The sequence below is a fragment of the Spermophilus citellus genome, assembly GCF_964194105.1.
Source record: "Spermophilus citellus genome assembly, chromosome: 3".
Taxonomy (NCBI): Eukaryota; Metazoa; Chordata; class Mammalia; order Rodentia; family Sciuridae; genus Spermophilus; species Spermophilus citellus.
In genome coordinates, this window is record NC_138184.1 from 12,074,229 (window position 1) to 12,101,089 (window position 26,861).

Genomic DNA, 26,861 nt, shown 5'->3' on the forward strand with positions numbered 1-26,861 from the left:
GGATTGGAGACCATTGTTTATAATAATAATAATAATAATAATAATAATAATGGTAATATTATTATTATTTTCAGTACTGGGTATTGAACCCCAGGACACTCTACCACTGAGCTACTCCCCAGCCCTTTTTATTTTTTATTTGACAGAGATCTCACTAACTTGCTAAGGCAGGCCTTGAACTTGCAGTCCTTGTACCTCAGCCTCCCGATAGCTGGGATTACAGGCATGCACCATCATGCTTCAGTATCTTTTTCTTTTTTTTGGTATTAGGGATTGAACCCAGGGGTACTTAACCACTGAGCTAGCCCTTTTTATATTTTACTTAGACACTAAGTTACTTAGGGCCTCGCTAAGTAGCTGGCTTTGAACTTGCGATCCTCCTGCCTAAGCCTCCTGAACCGCTGGGATGTCAATATCTTTGCGAAGCAGCTTCATGGAGGTGTAATCAAGGTCCAAGAAACCGCACCCATCAAAGTGTTCAAGTCGTTGAGTTTACGCCTGTGAAGCCACCACACGATTGTGCCAGTAGGACATTTCCATCACCCCGTCAGGCTCCCCAGAGGTTCTGCCTCCTGCCTGTCGTCCCTCTCAGCCTTCCTCCTCACACAACAGTCTGTACTCCTAGCAGCTGGTAAAAATGGCTCATGCAGTGTATTTGTTTATTACTTCACCCAGGCTCGTCTTCTTACCCACAGTACTGTTTTGGACCTTCTGGATTTTTTGTCCTGGGGCCCTCAAGGCAGTTTCTAGAACTTTGGATTCCACATTCTGGAGGATAGACGAGGCTGTTGAAGCGACTTCTTGCTTGCTTCCTGCTCCCCAGAAAGTCTGATTGGTGAGAAGTGACTCAAAGTTGTTGACAATCTGTTGGAGCTTTGAAGACATAAAGAATTCTTAGAAACCAAATCTGGTAGCTCTCCTATCCAGGGGGAGAGTGGGAAGGTGGCTCTGGAGCCAGAGGACCCAGGTTCAAATCCTAACTCCACAATTCATTCCTGCTGTGTGACCTTAGGCAAGTCACTCAATCCTTCTGTGCCTAAGACAGACACAGGACCTTATAGAGTTTTTTTTTTGGTGTGTGTGTTTGTTTTGTTTTTTAAGTTGAATGAGTTATGAGACGCTGTGCTTTCAGAACAGCCTTTTTGCCTGGTAAACACCATGTAAAGGCTAGTTATTACCATAGTGGTAAGTTTGAAACAGGCCAGTGATTCTCATCTGGGGGAAAAATCTGCTCCTTCTCCAACCCTGGAGACCTTTACCAGTGGTGAAAGAAATCTTTGGTGTTATAGCAAGGGGGAGGCTGCTCTTGGCATCTTGCTGTTCAATGTCCTATGAAACTAGGACAGCTGCCCACTACCAAGCATGACCCACTGTCCAGGGCCAGTAGGCAAAGCCAAGAAACCCCTGAATCCGAGTTCCAGCTCAGAGCACTCTGACTGGCCTTTCCAAACCAAGGGATGTGACCCTGATGGTGCAGAGCTTGGATACAGTTTGAATGCGCACCCTGAGGGTTCTGTGGCAGAGGCTTGGTTCTCTGTGGTAATGTGAGGAGATGCTGTGGACCTTTAAGAGGCGGGGTCTAATGGGAGGCCCTTAGGTCATTGAGGGCGGTGCTCTTGGGAGAGTGAACTCTTTTAAAAAATTTTTTTTTATTTTTTATTTTTTTATTGGTTGTTCACAACATTACAAAGCTCTTGACATATCATATTTCATACATGAGATTGAAGTGGGTTATGAACTCCCAATTTTACCCCAAATGCAGATTGCAGAATCACGTCGGTTACACATCCACAATTTTACATAATGCCCTATTAGTAATTGTTGTATTCTGCTACCTTTCCTATCCCCTACTATCCCCCCTCCCCTCCCCTCCCATCTTCTCTCTCTACCCCATCTACTGTTATTCATTTCTCTCCTTGTTTATTCTCCCATTCCCCTCACAACCTCTTATATGTAATTTTGTATAGCAATGAGGGTCTCCCTTGGTTCTCTGTGGCAATGTGAGGAGATGCTGTGGACCTTTAAGAGGCGGGGTCTAATGGGAGGCCCTTAGGTCATTGAGGGCGGTGCTCTTGGGAGAGTGAACTCTGATAGGAGAAAACCTGACCTTTGAATTGCTCTCTGGCTTCCTGTTTGGGATTGTGAGCCTCCCCGCATTTCTACTGCCCCCCACATTATTGTGACACCAGCCATCATGAGGTCTTCTCTAGAGCCAAGCTGATGCCAACTTCATTGACCTCTAGAACTAAATAAACCTTTTTTTATATAGTTAGCCTGTCTCAGGTGTTTTATTATAGTAATGAAAACAGATTAATAGAGATGACTAGCCAAGAGAGGTGCTGGGGAAGAAGGAAGGGCCAAGGTGATTTGAAAGAAAAATTTTTAATGCTGAATGTCTCTCCCCATATCTTTGTAGTCAAAATATGGTCCTTGGAGGACCCAGCATTATCTGAAAGCCTGTTAGGAATGCAGAATCTCAAACCCCAGCCCAGGTATGCTGAAGCCAGACCTGTACTTTACAAGACTCTCTAGGGGGTTCATGAGGACATCAAGCCCCAGATGGCGAGTTTCATCAGCGCGGGGACCTTTCTTGTTTGCAGGTCTTTCTCAGGAGGTGGAATAGAGATTGGCAAAGATACTCAGTAAATGCTCCTGGGATGAGTGGATGCTCTTTAGAGGGAAATGGGATCACACCCAAGTGTCGTCAGCAGAGCGACATTTAAATAAGCCACGAAGGTCAAACACTGCCCGATCTCACTGTGGAATCTAAAAATGTTGATCTCATGGAAGTTGAGGATAGAATAGTGGTTACCAGAGGCAGGAAGGGCAGGGGGAGGGGAGGGAGAAAGGTCAGTCCGTGGTTCAATGCCACAGATCGACAGGAGGAAGGAGTTGTGGTGCTCTGTGGAGCAGGAGAGTGGGTACAGTTAATCATAACACACCGAAGAGAGATTTTAAGTAGATTCTCTACAAAGCAATGGTGGAGTCACGGTGTGCATCTGCTAATTACCCTGCATTGATAACTGCTCATGTACATGTGAGAGCATCGCACTGAATCTCATAGATACGGACACATTATGTGTCACTCAAAAAATGAAATAGAGAGAGGGTTAGAGGAACTCTCAGAATTGAGGTTCAAATAAATCTTTTTAACATCTTTCTCTTTTAGTTCAACGAGTCTTCATGAAAATGTGGAGCTTTTTTGTTTTTGTTTGTTTGTTTGTTTTGGAGACAAGGTCTCACTAAGCTGCCAAGGCTGGCTTTGAACTTGCCATCCCCCTGCCTCAGCCTCCCAAGTGCCTGGAATTAAAGGTGTGCCCAGCTCTGAGCTGAGCTTTCTAGTTTGGGAGTAGCCTCCCATTCTCCTGCCTGATACATAAAGTCTATCCCTCTCCTCTAAACAGTGTTTAAAGTCTTCTTGGCTTAAATTCACTTGCACAAAGTAGGTGCTGAAGTCTTTGCCCTTCAGAATTGCTACATTATTTCTAACCCAGAAAGATGACATTTTTTTTGAAATGCATTTTTAGGTGACATTTGCATAACCTAAAATTTATCGTTTTAAGGTGAACACGTCAGTGGCGTGCACACACTCACGATGAACAGCCAATATCCCTCTGTAGTTCTAAAATGTTTTTGTCACTTCCAAATGACTCTCCATACCCAGTAGCCCCTACTTTCCCCTCTTCCAGTCCTGGGCAACCACCAGTCCTCTTTCTGTTCCTGTGGATTTTCTTGTTCTGGACATTTCTAACTTTTTATTTATTTATTTTTGAGATGAGTTCTCACTATGTTGCCCAGGCTGGACCTGGACTCCTGGGCTCGAGTGGTCCTCCCACCTCGGTCCAGAGAAGCTGGGACTACAGGCACCCACCACAGCACATGGCTGGACATTTCATGTGAATGGAGTCATCCTATGTGACCTTGTGCATCTGGCTCCTTCTTGCTTTGGTCATGGAGAAGTGCTCTGTCATGGAGCTACACCCCTTGCCCTGGATCTGGCCTCTTTTACTGAGCACAGTGTTTAGAGTTTCTTCCACCTTGCAAGGCACATGTCAGGACTTGGTTATCCATGATATCCCACTGTCTGGAGAGCTCACCTTTTGTTTCTCCATTTCCTCACTGATGGATCTTTAGCTTGTTCCCACGTTTTGGCTTTTGTGGGCAGAGCTGCTGTGAACAGTATTTGAGTCCCAGTTCTCTTGGGTGTATGCCTAGGGTGGACTTGTCAAATGACATGGCCAGTCTACATTTAATTTTTCTGAGGAACTCAAAGATGCAGATTTGTAACACAGTGTTCCTGTGATGACCTGATGATTGGTGTGCTCGTGACTGCAGTGGGCACTCTTTGAACTCCTATTGTAAGCGTGGTATTATTTCTGCCCACAGTCTGGGGGTGATTGTGTGATGTGATTCTGCACCAGGTAATTGTCATCGGTCTACTGGAGACAGCAATGGCAGTGTGTGTGTAATATGCTGTCTGGGTCAGCACTGCACCAAGTACTTCACAGACCTTATTTCTTTTAATCTTCTCAAATATTGAGGGAGGTGGGTTTCATGATCACCTCATTTTACAGGTGAGTAAATCAATTACTGAGAATATGATGGTTGACTTTGTGTGTCAACTTGACTGGGCCCTGGGGTGCCCAGGTATGTGGTCAAGCATTCTTCTGGATGTTTTTGTGAGTGTGTTTCTGGATGACATTAACATGTGAGTTTCTAGATGGAGCAAACAGATGGCCCTTTCTGAATCCTATATGTAAAAATTTAGATTACTGTACGACCAAGAAATTCACTCTTAGGATAGACCTAAGAGAACTGAAATCAGGGATGCCTACAAGTACTTATTCATAAGAGCACAGCTCGAAATAGTCAAAATGTGAGAACAACCTAAATATTCATCAGGGAATGAATGGATAAGCAAAGGTGGGGGGGGCTCATCCAATCAGTGGGGGGCCTGAATGGAGCCAAAAGACTGTTTTGAACTGGAACATCGTTCCCCCCGCCCCCCCCCCATGGACTCAAGTGAGAAGCATTGGCTCTTCTTATGACTCAAGCCTACCAACCCTTGAGGTAGAGTAATATCCATCTGCTTCCCTGGTGTCTAGCTACAGAGCAGCTGACGGGCTAGCCCACTACAGACAGACTCCAATAATCATGTCAGCTGGCTCCTTATAATGAATTGTTAGCTATCTATGTATCTACTACTTACCATTTATCTTTATCTTGCTGTCTAATATAATAGTATCATAAACTAATACTATGTCATATAATTGTATGTAATATAATATATAATTCATACTATCTTATAATGTATAATTAAATCATATAACTAGCCATATATAACAGTACTATTATAAGAATGTAATATAATTATACTATATAATATAATTAAACAATACATATAATACTGTGTAATGTAAGAATATTGTCTAATACATAATGACACATGATACAGTACATTATTATATAATACAACATTATGAGTAGCTAACATTACACATTCATAATAATACAAGTCTCCTGCCCTAAACCCCCTCCACATGCTGACTTTGGGCTTTGTGAATATCAGTTACCTGGTGTTCACAACCCGGCTAGGTTCCAGGGTTGGCCTTCACTCACCTCTGTGTGGCCGTTGGGTGTCTTTGAGGAGGTGATATCTGCAGAGGACACAGAGAGGTGTTACTGGTGGGAGGAAGAGGGGGGTTCGCCGCTCTGCCCTGCAGGGCTGTGTCCCCCCCTTACGTTCACTGACAGGGTTGCTTGCTTGTTTGGGGCTCACAGCCTGAGGGATTTTTATCGGGGTGATTTTGTGCCCCAGGAGACATTTGGTGAAGTCTGACCTGGGTGGATACCCCTGGACTCTAGTGGGTGGGGCCAGGATGCTGCTCAGCCTCCTACAGCAGCAAGACAGCCCCCTCCAGGAAGAATGATCGGGGGTTACCGCGTGGCGGGCAAACCCCTCCACAGAGGAGGCAGAAGTGTAGGTATTTATTTATCTTCAATTCAGTTTTGCCTGGACACTATAACTGAAATGGCCAAGGAAATGGAAAGTTAGAAGCCTCAGTTTTTTTTAAAGTTAGCCTGAGTATCATAATCCTGTTACAGGAAAGTTCTTTGCCATCTTTAGCCAAGTGACTCAGCTGAAAGCCAAGCTAAAGGTCAACGCAGATTCAGAGCATCCAGTTTGGCTCTCAGCTACCGATGAAGACCTTTGATTGCTGCCTGCGCCTTGTGAAGGTGATCGCTTCTGTCCTAGAAAGCCGGGGAAAGGCCAGCAGTGTTACTACCTGTGACCATCAGGCTGAGTGAAGTCTGTGGTTTTCAGCTGAGTCTATTTGCTAACAAGGGCACAGAGCTTTCCTGTAATATGGATGGCTTTGTCTTCAGACTCCTACCACCTGAGGTGTGATTGTTCTAGGACACCATGTTCATGATAGAAATATGTCATTTTGACGGAAGGCTGAATAAACTTTGTCATGGCGGGAAGTGGCTTCGACCTCCCAACGGTGGTTAAAGATCAACTCTAAATGGGGTCAATCTCTTTAAAAGGAATTTTAAAAGGAATTTTCTTCTCTTCTAAAATAAGGTGAGTCTAAGGAGGTGAAGCCCAGGGGGAGTCTCGGTCAGTTCGTGTCTGGTGGGCAGAGGTGCCTGCTGCCTGGGAAGAGTCTGGTGCGGTTGGAGTTCATTCTTCCACTTGCTCACTTTACAACCACTGATTGAAAGTGTGAGCTCATGGCAATGAACATGAAAGGAAGGGAGGAAGGGGTGGGAACCCTACCCAGGGCTCCCCCAATGTTAATTCATTCAGTATTTATTGAGCATCTATAATATGATTTTAGCATGAACTACATTACAACACTACCATGTAGATTGGCTCAGTCACCTCCCCTTCTCTGTCACTTTTCCCACCTGGACCCACATCTCAGACCTGGAGCTCATCAGGTCCAAGACCCTGGTGAGGATTCCACTTGGGAAATATGGGAATGTCAATTTGAATGCTGCAGGCATCTTACCCTTGGTGCAAAAAATATTGTTACTAAAGCATTATTGTTTCAAATGGCCTTTCAAAGCTGGAAAAATTTTTTACCTAGCTATCTATGTATCTATCAATCAATCATCTCAGGTCCTTGCACCAAAGCGCCCTCTGTAGCTCTAACACTGAGTTACATCTTACCCCTGGTTCCCCCAATATTAATTCATTCAGTATTTATTGAGCATCTATAATGGGATTTTAGCATGAACTACCTTCAATACAACACTACCATGTAGACTGGGTAAACTTGGTCTTTCAAGCATATAAATGTATAAGTGAAAATTGTCTGTAAGGTTATTAGGGTGTCCCATATTATCACAATGCAGATACGACTTTTCACAAAGCAAAAAGTCTATCATTTCTAATTTGGAAATGAATAACACCACAGTCAAAGTGGTTTAACAAAACAATCTATAGAAAAATGAACGGAACAAATCTGCAGAACTTAATGTATAAAATGAGGAAGTTTCTTTTCTTCTGCCATGTTGGGGATCAAATGCAGGGCCTCTTGCTTGCTAGGTACAAGTTTTATTTCTCAAAGAGAGCTCGGGAAGAAGGTTTTCTGACATCTCAGCAATTCCTTTAATAGTACCAAGTCCTGAAATGAAATTCCTCTTGTTCAAAGCATCTGGTGTGATTTCTGTTTTCAGGCTAGATTCTGACTGATCAAGAGGGATAATTATTATTTTCCTACAAGAAAAAGAGTCTTCATGTCCCTCGTGGGCTTCCATGAGACCCAGGTGAGAATACAGGAAGTGAATCATGACTGAATCCTCAAGACAGGCTGACCTAAATTAAAAACCTGTTTATGGATGACCGACCTCACTATCAGCAGACTTTCGAGTTTCTGGTTGTCTCAGTGTCTTTCATCTGCAATGCTTACTTCACAGGATTACTGCAGATGACATAAAGCATGGGCAGCATTTAGTGGAGACCTTAGGATGTGGCACAAGGGAAATAAGGAATAATGACAAGAAGAATAGCTATTAGCATCATTATTTTATTATCAAAGTAGCTTCCTTGATTTAGTTTTGTCTCTCTTCTATGAGGCCAACTGTGGCCAATAGCTCGGGGCTGGTAAAGCTCTCTGTGAAATAAAACAGGACATGAAAAAGAGTGGGTGAAAATCTGAGGGCAAGTTGGCACTTGACGGTGACCATCCTTTCCCAAGAATGCAAAGTCACGTGCTTACAAGACCTGTTTGATTCGTGCATATGGACTTCCCCCATCTAGGTGGTTAAGTTTATAGAATATGGAACTTTTGGTGGGCACAGACCCAAGGGTGGGCACATGACTTAAACTGGAACATTTTGCCCATTTCCAAAGAATTTGCAAGTAGGTTTAAGAGAGGGTTCATTAACCTCTCTTTGGTTGGAGCCATAGACAGGGTAGGATATGGAGCTGAGGGTGGTCATTTTCTGTACTGTGATCTAGGTAGCAGAGCCAGCCTTCAGGGAACGAGAAGAAAGGAACAGACACAAGAGGGTGACTGAGGTGGAGGGAGCGGAGCATGCTGATGGTCTGGGGTCACCTGTTCCGGCTAATTCCAAATCCCAGCTTCATTCTTGGCCTGGAGTTCAAGCTCATCCATGCATTCATAGGAACACACAAGTTAGTCTGAGTTAGTGTCTTCCTTGTGGTTCAAAGGATTCTGTCTCAATCACCACTTTCTATTCCCTCCATCTCTAGACTACACTTGCCCTCCTTACTCCACTATTCCCCTGAACTTGAACTTCCTCCTTCCCTTTGTTATCTACTTTCCAGGAAATAGAAACATAATCTGGTCCCCTAATAAGAAAATCTGTTTCTTTGTCCACCCCCCGCCCCGTATTAGACTCAATGAAAAATGAGAGAGAGGGAGATGAGAGGACAAGAATTGCCTTACTCTGACAAGTGTTCTCATTGGAATTGTTGAATTGCACATCTCCAGAGAGGAGCGCAAATCCAGGCATGCAGCGACAGTGAAAACCTCCTTCGACATTCTTACACTCAGCATTTAATCCACAGTATATACTGATGGGCGGTTTACACTCATCGATATCTGAAAGACAAAAGGAAAATTTGGCCAGTCATCCAATGGACATTTATTGAGCATCTACTCTGTGCCAGACGCTGTGCCCTTTCCCCCAGGGTCTGTCCTGGGTATTGGAGATAAATTCGTTTAGGTAGTGGTTGTCTTTGTTCTTTCTTGGTTGATTTTGCTTGGGTTTTTTTTGAAGAAGGAGACATCGAAGCAAGGATTCAAGTGCAAGCGCTTTATTTGGGAGTTGATTCCAGAAAACATTTGAGAGGGAAGTGGTGAAATGAGAAAGGGAAGGGAAGGCAGATGATGAAAGGGATGTTATTTAGCAAATTTCCCTAGGGGGCACCTGGGGTGCAGTTCCTCTGAGAATCTCTGGGAGGCAATGTAGAGCACACCTGTCAGCAGTATCTCTCCGAAGGGAGAAGACGTTGGCCTTTACCCACCAACAGGCACTGTTGTTGGTGCTCCCAGGAAGCAGCCAGCTTTTCTGCCTCTCAGAGCTGGGGCTGAGTGGTCTCCAGTATCCAGAAAAGACCTCATATTTGGTATGCAGAGGAATGGGGGAAAATGTCAAGGTTATATATGCTGGATACAGACCTATGCCTGCTAGTGTAGACTGAAGTCCCAACCTTGAACCTGTGAGTTTCACCTTGCTTGGAAATAGGGTCTTTTCAGAGGTAGGTTGTGGCAGGCACGGTGGCACACACCTGTGATCCCAGAGGCTCAGGAGGCTGAGGCAGGAGGATGGTGAGTTCAAAGCCAGCCTCAGCAATTTAATGAGGCACTAAGCAACTCAGTGAGACCCTGTCTCTAATAAAATATAAAAAGGGCTGGGGTTGTGGCTCAGTGGTTGAGTGTCCTGGGTTTAATTCCCAGTACCAAAAAAAAAAAAAATAGATGAGGTTCATGTGACTGATGTTCCTCTAAGATGAAGAAAATGCCCTGTGAAGACAAGGGGGGAGAAGGCTGTGGGTGACGGAGCAGGATTAGGGTGCAGCAGCTTCAAGCCGACTGACTCCCCTGAGACCATAAGGCTCAATGAGAACATTCTGGAGGGAGAGAGAGAGAGAGAAAAAAAAAAGAGATGGATGAAAGGATAGAGAGAAAAAAAGAGGGAGAGAGGCTTGACCAAACGTGTCAGAGAATAAGCTGCCTTGGAGGCGGCTCCTCCTGTCTCAGTGGACATCAGTGGAATGGAGTTGAGACCCCTGGCCATGTCCTTCCAGAGCTCCTGACTCACAGAATTATGAGAAAAGCAGAATGCTGGTTTGAAGAGTCTTGTTTTTGGGGTATTTTTAAAAATGCCCCAATAGGTAGCAAGAATAATTATGTTTTCATGAGTGACAACCCCAGGTCTTGGTCAAAGGATGAAGGCTGCAAACTCTCATTTTGTTCCTTCTGAAGGTGTTTCTCAGCATTGTGATCACCTTGGCAGGCCGAGACAGTGAAACAGAGGGGGATGGTTTCTGGTTTCTGGAATCCATGTGAAATGTTCCCAGCCTGGGGCTGGGGCTGGGGCTCAGCGGTAGCACACTCACCTGGCATGTGTGAGGCACTGGGTTCGATTCTCAGCACCACAAATAACCAATAAAATAAAGGTCTATTAACAAGTAAAAAGAAAAAATATTCCCAGCCTGAGCTGGGGACATTTCCTGGCCCCTAAGGCATGCTGGGCTCCATGCCTTAACAAAATCTCTTAGAAGCAGATGAAAGGGTTCTAACATTTTTGGATGGGGTTTTTCTTTTCTTCCTCTATGTACCGCCACCTCTCTGGTTCTCCTAGGTGTGTGACTGCTGGGTCTGGATGGAAGGGTGCCCAAGGGGCCTCCTGGAGAACAGACTTCACACTACCTCCATGGCGGGCTGGGTGGACATTTGGAAATGCCTTATAGGAAACCCAAGGCAGGAAACTGAAAGGAGACGGTCCTGCTATGAATTTTATCAGAGGCAGGTGAGTTACGGGTTGGGAGTGGGCAAGTAAGAGAGGAAGGATTTATCTGGAGAGAGCAGGTGCCACATAGTTAGCTCCCCTTCTCAGCTGAGGAGAGAGGGAGGGGGCTAAGGAGTGCTCCAGGCTTGTTACTTCTTGCATTTTGTGGGGATCAAACGGATTGATGATTGGCTCACAGCGGCCCCAGCAACATCTAGCTGATTGGCTCCTCCACGGAGCTGCTTATTGGGGGACTTCTTTGGCTCCGCCCACATGACCCAGCCAATCAGCCTCAAGAGCAGGAGGATTGTGGGAGGTGGTGAGGTTTGTGTGGGGGTGAGAGGCTTGTGGGAAGCCGGTGGTGGCAGTTGGGCTCTGAGGGTTTTTTCCTGAGGAGCTGTTTTGTTTGGCATTTGTAGTTCTAAAAATAAAGTTAGTTTCTTTTGACAAGTGGCTCCTGAATTGTGCCCAGCCAGACTGCGGCATTTGGTGGCCCGTACGGGGAACGACTGAGGGTAAGTAAACTGCTCGCCCCTGAGGGCAGGGCGAGAGGATGGGTAGCCATTCTAAGATTCCTCTTTTGTTTTGCTTCATTTTTGTTTTAAGTTGCCTGTCCCTGGAGATGAGTGAGACGGAAGAAAAACCGCTCACATCTGAGGAAAAACTATTTGCGTCTGAGAATCAGATAGGGAGAAAGGATGGATGTACATTTCAGGAGGATAGAAAGGCTGATATAATGAATTTTTGTTCCAATTTTATTTCATTCTGTCTTTGTTTTGTTTGGTGTCATCTTGTTGGGTTGTATTATAGTAGAAATACGGGATCAGCAATTAGTAAAAAACAAACCGAAAGACTGTTAAGTAAATTGTTAGAGGAAGGAGGCATCCCAGTAAAATCAAGAGCAGTCAGGGCATACGTTGATACAATACAAAAATGTAGCCGATGGCTTTTTAAGGAGGAGTTGTTAAATATATCACAGTGGGACCATCATGGTGAAGATTTAAAAAGAATAGAAAAGAACAACCCAGGGACTCTGCCAGTTGGCACATTGCCATTGTGGACGTTCGTATCTGGTTTGCTTAGTCCAAAGCCTTCAATTCAGACAAAGGTAGAGGAAGGAGAAGACATATTGATTCAAGTAAAAGAGAAGGTCTTTCAAGCTAGTGAGACAGAGGAAGGAAGTTTAGAGCAGAAAGAGCCATCAGGGGAAAAGTTACAACAGGAGACTGCTAATAACACTTTTCTATCAGAGAGCGTAAGTGTCCAACCAACAGCACCACCTCTACAGGAGACTGCTACTAACAGTATTCTATCACCAGAGGACATAAGTGTCCAACCAACAGGTCCACCTCCATATGCTAGGAGGCTCCCAACCCCCGCAGTTGATAGTTGGGATCCTGAGACAGGATCTCAAGTATGCCCTGTATTTGAGGTAGGAGGGCAGCGAATTTACCAGGGTTTAAATTTCAAAACAGTGAAGGAGCTAAAAGAGGCTGTAACAACCTATGGTCCTCAAGCACCCTTCACTGTAAGCTTGGTCGAATCCATTACCAACTTAAACATGACGCCAGCAGATTGGGCTAATATTTGTAAAGCTGTGCTCAATGGAGGACAATACCTGTTATGGAAGGTTGCCAATGAGGAATTTTGCAAGGAGACGGCTAGGCAAAATGCAGCAGCTGGTTATTCTCAGAGAAATCTAGATATGTTGTTAGGAAAGGGACCTTATGAGGATCGGCAGCAACAAATTGCACATGATCCTGGCGTATATTTACAAATTGCTGTAGATGCAGTTAAGGCATGGAAGACTTTACAAGGACATGGAGGTTTACAAGGTCAATTATCTAAGATAATTCAAGGAGCTAATGAACCTTACGCTGAATTTGTAGATAGGCTTATTCAAACAGCTACCAGAGTTTTTGGGAATACAGAATGAGCAACGCCATTAATAAAACAACTGGCTTATGACCAAGCGAATCGTTGGTGCAGAGATATCATTAGACCATGGAAACAGGAAGATTTAAACACATATATTAAATTATGTAGAGACATTAATGAACAAGAGCAAGTCATGGCAGCTGCAGTAAAACAGGCTTTAGATGCCAGAGACATTAATGAACAAGGGCAAATTGTGGCAGCTGCAGTAAAACAGGCTTTATATGCCAGGCCAAGAACATGCTACAATTGTCAACAAACAGGACATTTTAAAAGGAATTGCCCCATAGGAGGAGGGTTTAACAAAACTAGGTATCAAAGGAGTAGAATACCGGGTATTTGCCCACAATGCTGTAGAGGGAGACATTGGGCTAATGAATGCCATTCTCAAACCACCATAGAGGGTACTCCATTACATTGGGCTAATGAATGCCGTTCTCAAACCACCATAGAGGGTACTCCATTATCAAAAAATGAACAAGGACAAGGTGTTTATCCACAATATCGTGGACAAAGGCATCGGGTTCCATTGCCAAAAAATGGACAGGGGGCCCCAATGCTCCGGGGCCCCAAACCACAAATATACAGAGCACTGGAGGAACCCAGCAACCCCATCAGGGTAGTGCCCAGGACACATTGTCCATCAGATCCCTCATCAGACAAACCAGAGGGAGCGCAGGGTTGGACATCTGCGGCTCTGCCAGATCAGTACTAACTCCAGAGATGGGAGTTCAAATCATTCCCACAGGGGTAAAAGGACCTCTTCCCAAAGGAACAGTAGGCTTGTTATTGGGACGCAGCTCTTCTACTCTAAAAGGACTTTTGATAAGTCCTGGGGTAATTGATCCCAATTATGAAGGTGAAATAAAAATTATAGCCAGTTCTCTGAAGGGTATATCAGTAATTTCACCAGGAGATAGAATAGCACAGTTACTAATAATACCAAGCCTACATGATAAATTTTCCAGTCACGCTGTAGAAAGAGGTTCCAAGGGATTAGGCTCCACAGGTGTAGATTGGGCTATGCTGTCTTTAAATTTAATTTCTCGCCCCATGCTAAAACTAAATATTCAAGGACATGAATTTAATGGGCTACTGGATACAGGTGCAGACCTTAGCATCATCTCTCATCAAGAATGACCAAAACATTGGCCATTACAACAAGCCACTCAAACGCTTCGAGGCCTAGGAGTGGCGACTAATCCCCATAGAAGTGCAATGGTGTTAGATTGGAAGGATCCTGAAGGATGTGAAGGAACTATACAGCCATATGTATTGGATCATCTTCCCATAAATTTATGGGGACAAGATGTCTTAGATCAATTAGGTTTGACATTAAGAAATAACATCAATCAAAATGCACCCCCTATTATGGCTAGACAAGGTTTTAGGAAAGGAAAAAGATTAGAAAAACAAGAACAAGGTATAGCAGCACCAATACAAATAGATCAAGGAACGGACAGACATGGGTTGGATTTTCACAAAGGGCCACTGAGACAATAAAAATTACACGGAAATCAGAAAGACCAGTGTGGGTTCCTCAGTGGCCCTTGACTAAAGAAAAGATACAAGTAGCCCATGATCTGGTCAAACAACAATTAGCGGAAGGACATATACAACCTTCTGTATCTCCCCATAATACTCCCATTTTTGTCATCAAAAAGAAATCTGGTAAATGGAGATTATTGCAAGACTTAAGAGCCATTAATAATGAAATGGTCATTATGGGACCTGCTCAATCGGGGATTCCTCAATTGTCAGCCAGACTGCGGCAATTGGTGCCTTCTTCCCTCGGAAAAGTCTAAAGAGTGAGCCACTGGCTGGCAGCGGGGCCAGGGAGGTGCATCTGTCCACATGCCCTTTCCGTATTCCTTGGGCTAAAGGTAGGTGAGTGTCTCCCCAGGACTGGAGGTGAGCAGAGTGTGGAGGTTGCTGGAGCGGGGTGGCCCCTCGGCGAGTGGAGGGTACTGGGAGACTGGAGGGTTCGCAGGTGAGGAAGGTGCAGGGAGGAACTTGATGTCATCAAGAGAATCGCAGGAGAGTGGTGGGGGGGATGGGGGCCTGCTCCCCAAAGATCTGGCAAAGTTTACCCTCAAAGTATCTGCTGTGTCTCAGGAACATGGAAGCTAAACCATGACCCGAGCCTGAGCCGGGCGAAGACTCCTTGCTCTTCTTCTCCCTCCAGGGTTTCTTTTCTACCAAGATTCTGGGAGGAAGGGCCAAGTGGGGGAAAGAGAAGGGAAGCCAGAGACACTGCCAGTTCCTGACTGCAGGCTTCCCCCCACGAGGGAGCTTGAACCAGGGAAGGGGAACAACCCCCTACCAATTCCCACCCGGAGCTCTTTTTATCCCACGGGATGGTATGTTTTCAACATTGAATGGAGACTGCAGTTGGCATGTTGGGTGACCACAGAACTTTATATGAGAAATGTTTCAGCCAAAGCTTTTATTTCCTCCTGCTTCAGTACATATTCTCTCTCCTTATTTTTTTTAAATGAAACTATGCTTTTCCAGAAGCATCGTCACATTCACCATCCTCTTCAGTCCCCCTACCACTTGTGAAGTCAGAATTGTCAGCCCAGAGGGATAAAGGAGGAAATGGAGACCCAGGTAGATTCTGGAAGAACCTGCCTTTCTTTTTTGGGTACCTGGGGATGGAACTCAGGGTCCCTCGACCCCTGAGCCACCTCCTGTTGGGAGTCACCCTGGCCCCAAAGACTAACTTCCCCATCCCCCGGAGAAGAGCCGTCCAATGGTGAGCCCTGCTGGCTCACATGATCCTTACCCACCAATCAGACTAGCCCTGCTGGCTCACATGATCCTTACCCACCAATCAGAAAGCACCCCATGCCAACTGTCAAACCGTTCAACCATTAAACTGTCATAACTGTCAAACCACCCCGGCTCTATAAATATGCAGAGCTCTTCCTCAATAAACGGGCATTTTCTCTGACAACGAGCCTTGTTCGTTCTTTCACCTCCCCAGCCTTAATTTGTATTTTATTTAGAGACAGGGTCTCACTGAGTTGCTTAGCACCTCACTAAGTTGCTGAGGCTGGCTTTGAACTCAAGATCCTCCTGCCTCAGCCTCCCAGGGGCTGGGTTGACAGGCCTGCGCCACTGCGCCCAGCTGAGAGCACAGCTGTTTCTGACTTCTTCAAGGTGTCTCTTTCTCGGCGCAGGCTGAGTGGCAGTTTTCAGCAGGGCCGATTCCCCAGAATTCTCTCTCCTGCATCCCTCACGATGCCTCCACGACCCTCATGCAAAACGCCCCTTACCTTTACATATCTCCAGGGGGTATGTGAAAAATTGCTTCCCAGATCCAGAAATAAATCCAGGGTTGCAGGTGCAGTGAGTGTTGTTGACGCAGGAACCGTGCAACGGGCACCGATTGCAAGCGCCTGCCGGGAGAAGAGAGGCAGGTCAAACCTCACGTGGCCCTCCCCATCACTCGTCAGCAGAATGAATATTGTTACAATGGCCATTTTGCCAGAGTGATCCCCAGGTTCCATGCAGTCCCTGTCAAAATAGCAGACATTGTTCATGGAACTAGAAAAAAAATCCTAAAATTCACAGTGTCGGGTCAAACACTAATCAGTGCCTAAGAAAGCTCGCAGTGAGGGAAGGTCTCTAAAGATGGGGGTAACAAAGGAAATGGGGAGGGGGAGCTGGCCACTTCCCTCATCCCCAGTCCTCAGGAGAGGATCCAAACAGAGCGACCCTGGTTGGGAAGTAGAGGAATATACCCATAAGACATCTGAAGAGACCCTCCTGGGCAGTGGCCAGCAACCTGCCCTAGGTAGTCCCAATTCTGTAGGCACCGGGAAGTCCTCCCTGTATTCCAACTCCCTGCTGCTGAGGAGGAAGAGGTCAAATGTTCCAAACCTCTCCCTTGAGCTTTCCAAGTTATTTCTTTGGGATGGGTAGAAAGTATGCTTGGGGCATCTGCAGCCCTGGGGTTGAACACACAGGGAAAAACCAAAGACCCAGAATAGCCAAAGCAATTCCTCAGCAGAAAGAGCAATCCATGCTGGAGGCATTCCATATCCAGGTGTTAGAAAAGCTTATATTTTGTATCTTGTTGATTTCTCATTTCTTTCCATTATTATCTGCTAGAAGGCAAGGTATTATCTCTAACCAGAAGAAAGAGGGAAAAACTCAAGTTATTAAAATTCATGAATGAAAAAAGGAAGCGTCACCACAGGAGCTACTGAAATGCAGAGGATCATCAGAAACGATTTCGAAAATTAGAAAAATCTTGAAGTCATTGACAAATTTCTTGAGACGTATGACCTACAGAACTAAACCAGGAGAACAGAGACAATTTAAACATCAGTTTCAAATAATGAAACTGAAGACACCATCAAAAGCCTACCGATAAAGAAAAGCCCAGGATCAGATGGATTCTCAGCCAAATTCTGCAGGACCTTTAAAGAAGAACGAACACCAATCCTCCTCAAATTATTCCATGAAATAGGAAGGGAGGGGGCCCTTCCAAACTTATTCTATGAAGCCATCACCCTGATACCAAAACCAGACAAAGACACATCAAGGAAAGAAATTCAGACCAATATCCTTGATGAACCTAGATGCAAAAATTCTTAATAAAATTCTGGGAAATCACATAAAAACATATTAAAAAGATAGTGCATCATGATCAAGTGGGGCTCATCCCAGGAATGCAAGGTTGGTTCAACATACCAAAATCAATAAATGTAATTCATCACATCAATAGATTTAAAGACAAGAATCACATGATTATCTCAATAGCTGCAGACAAAGCATTTGACAAAATACAGACTACTTCACATACAAAACACTAGAAAAACTAGGGATAGTAGGAACATACCTCAACATTATAAAAACTATATCTGTCAAACCCAAGGCCAACCTGAATAAAGGAAAGCTGAAAGCATTCCCTCTAAAAACTGGAACAAGACAGGGATGACCTCTTTCACGGCTTCTATTCAATATAATTCTTGAAGCTCTAGCCAGAGCAATTAAATAAAAGAAAGAAATTAAAGGGATATGAAAGTCTATTTGCCAATAACATGATTCTATATTTAGAAGACCCCAAAAACTCCACTAGAAAATTTCTAGAACTCATAAATAAATTCAGAAAAGTAGCAGGACATAAAATTAATACCCACAAGTCAGTTGCATTTCTATACACCAATGATGAATCTGCTGAAAGAGAAATTAGGAAAACAGTAGCTTTGAAAAATAAAATACTTGGGAATCAGTCTAACCAAAGAGGTGAAAGACCTCTACAATGGAAACCACAGCACACTGAAGGAAGAAATTGAAGAAGACTTTATAAGATGGAAAGACTTCCCATGTTTGAAGACAAGGGTGGCCCCAGGTCCTCCCCTGATTCATACCCACCTGTCAGGCTCCAGACACTCACCTTTGGCAACCTGAGCCTCAGCTCCAGACAAGCTCAGCAGAAAGCAGAGTCCTGGAACAGAAGGGAGAGTCATGAGAATACTCTTCCAAGGACTGTGTATCAGTTAGCAGAGAGGACATGTGGCAGCTGGTGGCTGTGAAGTGAGGAGGTGGGAATTGTAATTTTTCTGAGTAAAATGCAACATGCCCCGTGATGCAATCTCCCCTTCATCTGGCTTGTGAACGATCCAGTAAAATCTATCTCGATCACTGCTTCAGTTTGTTGTATGTTGCTAATACACAGAACCAGAGAGTGGGTATTTATAATGAACAGAAATTTGACTCATGGTTCTAGAGGTTAGAAAGTCCAAGTGAGGTGCCCGTTATATTTTTGTGGTTAGAGGTGCCTTGCTGCATCAAAACATGCCAGAAAGCAGAACTGGAAGAGAGAGGGAGAGGGGGTGGGGAGAGGAGGAGGGATGTCATCCTTTATAGGAAGCTTCTCCTGTGATAATGAACCAACTCCCATGGTCATGACATGAAATCCATTCTTAAAGGTCCCACCTCTCAAAACTGTTGCCCTGGGGATTAAGTTTCCAGCACATGAACTTTGGGGGAACACATCCAAATCACAACACTCACTAATGTCTCCCCCCATCATTTTATTTTGGTAACCTACACATGACATAAAATTACCCTCATCATTTCTAAGTGGAGTTCGGTACAGCAGCCACCCCCACCCATCTCCATAACTCTTTTCACCTGGAAGAACTGAAGCTCTCAACTCATGAATCACCCTCTATCAGTCATTAATATCTTGGGGTGGAGTTGGGCAAAGCCCAGTCCTATCTCCATAATACCTGGGTCAGTTAATTTTAGTTACGTTGTCTTGGTTGAGTAAAAAGATACCTGGAGAACTGGCCGGGCTTTATACTTGGGTGTGAGTGTGAGGTGCTTCTGGAGATTGGCCTGAGTTGGTGGACTGAGTCGGGAGGACCTCTCCGCTCCCTTATGGAGGGCAGGAACCATACAACCAGCTGAGGGCTGGGCAAAGGGAAGGTGACCTTCCTCTGTCTCCTGGGGCTGGGGCACCTGTCTTCTACGGCCCTTGGATGCCAGACAGGACTTCAAGTTCTCTGACATTTGGATTCTGGGACTTTTGCCAGCAGTACCCTTTCCATCCCCTGGGTTCTCGGGTCTTTGTCTTTGAACTGAGAGTTACACCATCAACCTCCCTGGTGCCGAGGCTTCTGGACTTGGACTGAGCCACACGGACATCCCTGGGTCTCAGCTTGCAGATGGCCAGCTGTAGAACTTCTCAGTCTCCATAATCATGTAAGAAAATTACCTAACAAATCCCTTCTCAAATCTATCTGACCATCCATCCATCCATCCATCCACCCATTCCTCCATCCATCCACCCACCCTGGTTCCTTTTGAAAGTTATAGGGAAGAAACCACGTCCTTCCAGCTTCTAGAGGCTACCTTCCTTCTTCGGCTCATGACCTCTTTACCAATCTTGAGATCCAGGTCTGAGTCTCAAAGTCCAGTAAATTTATTTGGTCATTTTGGGTCAATCCAGACCAACGGCAGGATTTGGGAGAAAAGTCTGGCAGTGATCCTTCAAGAATTGGAGAAAGAGTGATATGAAACCCATCGGGACCTCCAAGAGTCTCTGATGGCTGCTATGACAAATGACCATGAACTTAGTGGCTTAACTCAGCTCAAACATATCCTCTTACGGTTGTGGAGGTTGGGCGTCTGGAATCAGTCTCTCCAGGCTAAACTTTTGGCTTTGCTTTTTCTAGCCTGTAAAAGAGGTCCACGTTCCTTGACTTACTCCACCGTTAGATTCGCCACTGTGATCTCTTCTTTCTGGTTCCTGCCTTCCCCTTGCGATGACATTAGGCCCACGTGGATAATTCAGGATGCTCTTCCTGCTGAAGTTTGGATCTTGAGTGTCCCAAGGCCCACCATCTGTAAAAGCTGAGTTGCCAGCCCATGGTGTAATTGGGAAGTGGAGAAACCTTTAAGAGGTGGAGCCTAATGGGAGGAAGTTAGGTCATTGGGGGCATGCCTTTGAAGGGGACTGTGGGACCCAAGCCCCTTCCTCTCTCTTCCTTTTCACCTGGCCACCATGAGGTGAGCAACTTTGCTCCACAGGCTTTCCCTTAGTGGTGTCCTCCTTCATCACAGATTCAAAGAAATGAGGCCCAGCAAGCCTGGACTGAAATCTCTGATTTTTCTGTGAGCCCAAATAAGTATTTCATCCTTTAAATTATTTATATCAGGTATTTTGTTATAGCCATGGAAAACTGACTAAGATAGCTACGAACTGCTTCATGGCCTGACCCTTCCATGTTTCCTTAAAAACTCCCTTCCTTTTATTTTTGTGCAACAATTAATGTTGCAGCAGACACTTAAGCTTCTCACCTTCCCAAATACAACTAGTTCACAGAGCCAGATGGTAAAATATATGTCTGAATAGAGTAGCTCCTTGTCTGGGCACTGTCACGTTTAAGATGAGTCTTTGTGCAAGCTATTAACCCCAAACTTGTTAATATGGGTGAATGTGTCTTAAATTAGAGTTTCCAAAGGGTCATTCAGCAGAGCGGAAGCCCAGAATTCTAAGAAATTAGAAGTCACCCCTTGACTCATTTTGTGGATGAGGAAAGAGGTCCTCAGGAGTTAAGTTGCTAGGACTCTCGTTGTGCAAGGTTGGTCAGGCTGTTTAACTTCTCTGTTTCCTTATATGGTCCAGCACAGCCTACTTCATGAGATTGTGGTGAGGAGCTAAATTGGGGAACATGTGGAACGTGTTACATGCACCCCATCATTGCTACTTCGATTATCATTTGGATTAGAATCTATTTTAATTCTTGACTTGATGCCCATTCCACCACACAAGCTGCTTCTGTCCAATGATGTGGGCAGAGAGTCCATGGATAACTGAAATTCACAAACAATCCATCTTAGAAATATCCAGGACTCTTCTTCCAGTTGAAAAAAATAAAAGAAAGAAAACAAAGCCACCACAAACAATATCAAAACAAAAACAAACCAACCAAAAAACAAAACCAGGAAATATCTTGCTTGGAGCTTGTCTCACCTTGGATTCCACAGATATATACCGAACACCTTTTATATGTGAGAGTCTCTGCTGGGGTCTGCAAGGGTGAGGACATTTGCCTCCAAGTAGGTGATGTATTTTGATAGTTTCAGAAGCAGGCAATAGACTTTAATATCTAAGTGGCAGTGACACTTCTAGCAATCCACATAACTTCTCCACGATGCCATTTCTCATCTATAATGTGAGGACCCTGTGTCCTAATGAGTGGAAAGCAATTTTAGCCTGAAGTCAGGCTTCTTTAGGTGCCTTTTAAAAAATATTTTTTAATTAATTTTTTTTGTAGATGGACAAAATGCCTTTATTTTATTCATTTATTTCTACATGGTGCTGAGGATCGAACCCAGTGCCTCACTCATGCTAGGTAAGGGCTCTGCCCCTGAGCTACCGCCCCAACCCTCTACAGGTGCTTAATGAAATGAAGCTTTGTTTGATATTGTGGCTGTTGATATTATTTGAAGGATGGATGGGGTTTCAAAAATGGGGTTTCAAAGAGCTGGTCACTAAAGCCATAGAATCACAAGAGACAGGGATTGGAAAGACTGAGGTCTCCAGGCAGAATTCTGTGGGAGAAGCAGTATAGTACAGATCTCAGGCCAGAAGCCTTGGGTATGAATTCTGTCACTGTTATTTGAATAGTTTTCAGCTGTTTGACCTCAGACAAATAACAACCTCTCTGTGTCCATATCTTGTCATCTGTGAAATGGGGATAATAGTGCCCACCTCCCTGGTCTACTGTGAGGATTAAATGGGATTACATGGATGCCCTTCAGTTCAGTGTAAGGTTACATTCTGATAAACCCAGCACAAGTTGAATATCACAAGTTGATACACATAACTTAGTGATCAGCACAGCTTAGCAGAGTCCAACTTCAATGAGCTCAGAACACTTACCTCGGCCTTCAATTGGGCAAAACCATCTCGCAGAAAACCTATTTATAATCCACTGTTGGATATCTCATGCAATATTCCAGTACTGCCCTCAAAAGTGAAGAACAGAACAGTTGTCTAGGTACACTTCATTGCCAGGTTGGAAAATTGCAAGCTGAACCCTCATAATTTGGGGACTATCTGTACATGTTAGATGCATGATGAGTACTCAAAAGTGTTGGTCATTATACTTAATATTCTCGGCACAGGAAAGAGAAAAAGGAGGAGAAAAGAACAGCATGATGGGGAGGAAAATGAATCGGGGTGGCGCTGGTGCACAGGGTATTCAAGGCAGGGAGGGTGGCAATTAGGAGAGGAAAAACAAAAAAACAGAAGAAGAGGGAGATGACAATCTCACTGGACTGGACCTTGTGGAAAATGTCAGGGAGAGTCAACAGCTTAGTGAGATTCGGGTGGAAGCCAGAAATGAAGAGGAGATGGAGAGAATATTCAAAGCAGAGGAAAACCTAGATCATGATTGAACCAAGTAACCCTTGATGGGGAGGGTCACAGGAGTGGCCGCCGCGCTCACGTACCTGCCAGAAGTGACCCCTGCATTCTGTGGTGCAGGCCACGCGGCCAGCTCTGCAGGCCTCCTCCTGTGCCCTCAGCCAGCCACCTCTGCAGTCTCAGGGAGTCTCATGAGAATGGACACAGGGATCGCAAGGTCGACCGAGGCAATTGCTGGTCTAAAAGTGACTTCTCTTCCTCTTTCATCATCAGACCCAAGTTTCTGTGGTTTTCTTTTGTGTGTGTTTACTTCTGACACCTTTTGTGTGCTCGTTTTCTTAGGGTTCCTGGCTGTGGGTTTTCCTGGTTTTGTTGATTGCCTTTGGGATGACAGGATCTGCTGCCTCCAGTCCAGAAAGGCTCTCGGGTTACATTGTGTGGCCCCAAGACCAGAAAGTGCCTTTGGATTCAAAACAGATTTTAAATAATCTGTGGTTTCTAAGTGGGATAAGCCAGAATTCAGGGTGTTTGTGTTGACAATTAAAGGTCCTAGAGGAGTCATTTTCCCAATTCTTGGAAATCTGTGTCCCCCCAAGCAAATGACACTTTCCAGTTCTGACCGGCGTCTCAAAATATGACAGAGGGCGATACATTTTTTTGGTTATTTGGGGGCAATCCAAAATGATGAAAGATTTTGGAGGAAAGGTCTCTCAACCTTTCCCACCTTGAATCAAGATCTACCAGCCTGGTGTGGTGGCCAGTTATGGCCTGGAGTCCCAGCTACTTGAGTGACTGAGACAGAGGGATTGCTTGAGTCCCGGAGTTCAAGGCCAGCTGGGGACCGTAGTGAAACCTGGAGTCAAAGAGAAAATTTTCTAAGACAGTGTTGTTCAATGACCTGTGGTACATCTAGGAGTAGAGCAGAGAATAAAATAGACACCTTATTTTTAAACTTAAAAATTTAACTTATATTAATTGTACATCGATTTCCACACACGCATGGTGTCTGCTCTGATCAAATCCACTCCTCTGCACCCTTCCTAATGGCTAGTACTCAGTACTCTACCTTCAGAGTGGCTTTTATTTAGTTTCCACCTGTGAGAGAGAACACTTGGTATTTGTCTTCCTGCAGACATAGGCTTTCCTACGTACAGCCAAGAGTTGGCGGGCAAGCCAGACCTCTAAAGAGGCGTAATCCACACAGGGCTGGGGCCCCTTCATGCTCCAGTGTACACCAGGGGATGTTTCTGTGAACATTCAACCATCCAAGATCCAAGAAAGAAACACCCAACAAGCCAAAAATTCCACCACTCAATAAATACACAAAAAGCCATTATTCAAGTATCAAAACAAAGAATTTTATTCATAATATGCACAGAAAAAAGGCTTACCGTCATTTTTTCTTTTTTTCCCAAGTATGAAGCTGCTTCATAAATAATTATTTATTTATTTTTTAGTTGTAGTTGGACACAAGACCTTTGCTTATTTATTTTTATGTGGTGCTGAGGATCAAACCCAGGGCCTCACCTGTGCTAGGCAAGTGCTCTACTGCTGAACCCCAGCCCCAGTCTTATTTTTTTCTCTTTGAGTTGTGTTGGAGAAGAGTTTGGGGAACATTTGAATCACTGGATTTTTTTTTTGGTGCTAGAGATCAAACTCAGAGCTTTGAGATGCAAGACAATTGTTCCCCCACAGAGCTGTTGGATATTTTAAAGCAGGTGTGGTTATCTTCATGCTGATAACGCCAAGGTCGCGGGTTCGATCCCCGTACGGGCCACCAAATGCCGCAGTCTGGCTGGGCACAATTCAGGAGCCACTTGTCAAAAGAAACTAACTTTATTTTTAGAACTACAAACGCCAAACAAAACAGCTCCTCAGGAAAAAACCCTCAGAGCCCAACTGTCACCACTGGCTTGACACAAGCCTCTCACCCCCACACAACCCTCACCACCTCCCACAATCCTCCTGCTCTTGAGGCTGATTGGCTGGGTCGTGTGGGCGGAGCCAAAGAAGTCCCCCAATGAGCAGCTCTCTGGAGGAGCCAATCAGCTAGATGTTGCTGGGGCCGCTGTGAGCCAATCATCAGCTGGCAGTCTGAAGGGCAGGGAAACAGCCCAATGAACATCACCGCAGAGGAGCCAATCAGCTAGATGTTGCTGGGGCTGCTGTGAGCCAATCATCAGCCGGCAGCTGGAAGTTTGCTGGCAGCTGGAAGTTTGCTGGGGCCCCTTTGGCCGTGGCTCTCAACATGCTGCTATAACAGAGTCCTCGAGACTGGGTGGTTTATAAAGAATGAAAGCTGGGTGCAGTGGCACACACCTGAAATCCCAAAGGCTCTGGAGGCTGAGGCAGGAGGATTGTGAGTTCAAAGCCAGCCTCAGCAATGGTGAGGCACTAAGCAACTCAGCGAGACCCTGTCTCTAAATGAAATATAAAAGGGTTGGGGATGTGGCTCAGTGGTTGAGTGTCCCTGAGTTCAATCCTTGGTACAAAAAAAAAAAAAAAAAAATCAAGATTTATTCAGCGTGTGGTTCTGGAGGCTGGGAGGTCCATGGGGGTTGAGTGGCAAAGGTCTTCTTGTTGGGGACTCTACAGAATCCCAAGGTGGTGTACAGCAAGAGGGGCACATATAGAGTCAGGGCCACGCTGGCTTTTATTTTTTAATGATTTAAAAAATTTATTGGGGCTGGGGATGTGGCTCAAGCGGCAGCGCGCTCGCCTGGCATGTGTGCGGCCCGGGTTCGATCCTCAGCACCACATACAAACAAAGATGTTGTGTCCGCCAAAAACTGAAAAATAAATATCAAAAGTTCTCTCTCTCTCTCTCTCTCTCTCTCTCTCTCTCTCTCCTCTCTCTTAAAAAATTTATTTATTTTGCATTACAATTCTTAACCACTCTGGCTTTTATAATAGACCCAGTCTTGAGATAACCCCTTAACCCATCAGTCCATAAATGGATTAATCCATTCATAAGGACCACACCCTCATGACCTAATCACCTCTCAAAGGTCCTCCCCTGGATCCCACCTCTCAAGGTCTCACAGTGGGGACTGCATTTCAGGGTGATGATGTTCAAGCCATAGCACGTGGTGATGGATTGGCTTGCATTTTGGGGAGTTTTTAGGAATTTTATGGATGGGAGGTGGCAGGAGAGGATATGAGGATCGAGTCTGATCCGGGCTGAGCTCATCACCAGTGCAATGGCCTCTGGTCATCTTCTATGGCACCTCCATCTTGCAGCCCGTTACCTATCAAAAGACACCAAGCTTTGTCACTCCCCTGCTTGAAACTCTCGGGGATGGAGGCGAAGCTCAGTGGTAGAGCACCTGCTTATCATAGGCAAGGCCCTGCGTTGCATCCCCAGCACTGTTTCCAACAATGGGAATCTCCAGGCATTTACACACCTCAGAGCCCAGATTCAAGCCTCACCCCAGGAAGTGCTGTTCTGTTTTAGGTATAAGAGATGAAACCAAGAACAGAACAGACAAAAATTCCTGTTCTTGTGGCACATACTATTTGTATGTGGCACATACTATTCTATCTGGAATCTACACCCACACCTAACTCTAGGCCACCTAATTCTCAAAACCCAGAAGAGGCATTTCCGCAGGGCTGCCTTCATTACAGCTCCAAGTGTAGCCCATACGAACTGATAGGAATTCCGTCATGGTTAGCTCACGCTGCCAGTAAGCAGGTCCTGAGGTAGGAGGCTGAGGCTGAGGCAGGAGAATTGTGAGTTCAAAGACAGCCTCAGCAATGGTGAGGCACTAAGCAACTCAGCGAGACCCTGTCTCTAAATAAAATACAAAAGGGTTGGGGATGTGGCTCAGTGGTTGAGTGCCTCTGAGTTCAATCCTTGGTACAAAAAGAAAAAAAAAATCAAGATTTATTCAGTGTGTGGTTCTAGAGGCTGGGAGGTCCATGGGGGTTGAGTGGCAAAGGTTTTCTTGTTGGGGACTCTACAGAATCAGTGATTTTCTGGGGATAGGCAGGAGTTGAGATGCATTTGATCTGTTAGGGGAGGGACAGAAGCTGAGACGACCAA

General features: G+C 45.0%; 1 protein-coding gene across 1 annotated transcript in view; it reads right to left on the reverse strand.

Annotated features, from left to right (window-relative positions):
* ADGRE3 (adhesion G protein-coupled receptor E3) overlaps window positions 1–23,030 on the reverse strand; it is a 38,938-nt gene extending 15,908 nt beyond the window's left edge. Inside the window, exons 1-6 of the mRNA XM_081285636.1 lie at window positions 22,903–23,030; window positions 18,332–18,382; window positions 16,203–16,325; window positions 8,922–9,077; window positions 5,620–5,657; window positions 690–873 (exon numbers count right to left, since the gene is read on the reverse strand). Of these exons, the coding sequence (XP_081141762.1) occupies window positions 690–873; window positions 5,620–5,657; window positions 8,922–9,077; window positions 16,203–16,325; window positions 18,332–18,382; window positions 22,903–22,924 (574 nt within the window). The 5' untranslated portion in view covers window positions 22,925–23,030. The remainder of the gene's footprint in view (window positions 1–689; window positions 874–5,619; window positions 5,658–8,921; window positions 9,078–16,202; window positions 16,326–18,331; window positions 18,383–22,902) is intronic.
* Between the last annotated feature and the right edge of the window lie 3,831 nt (window positions 23,031–26,861).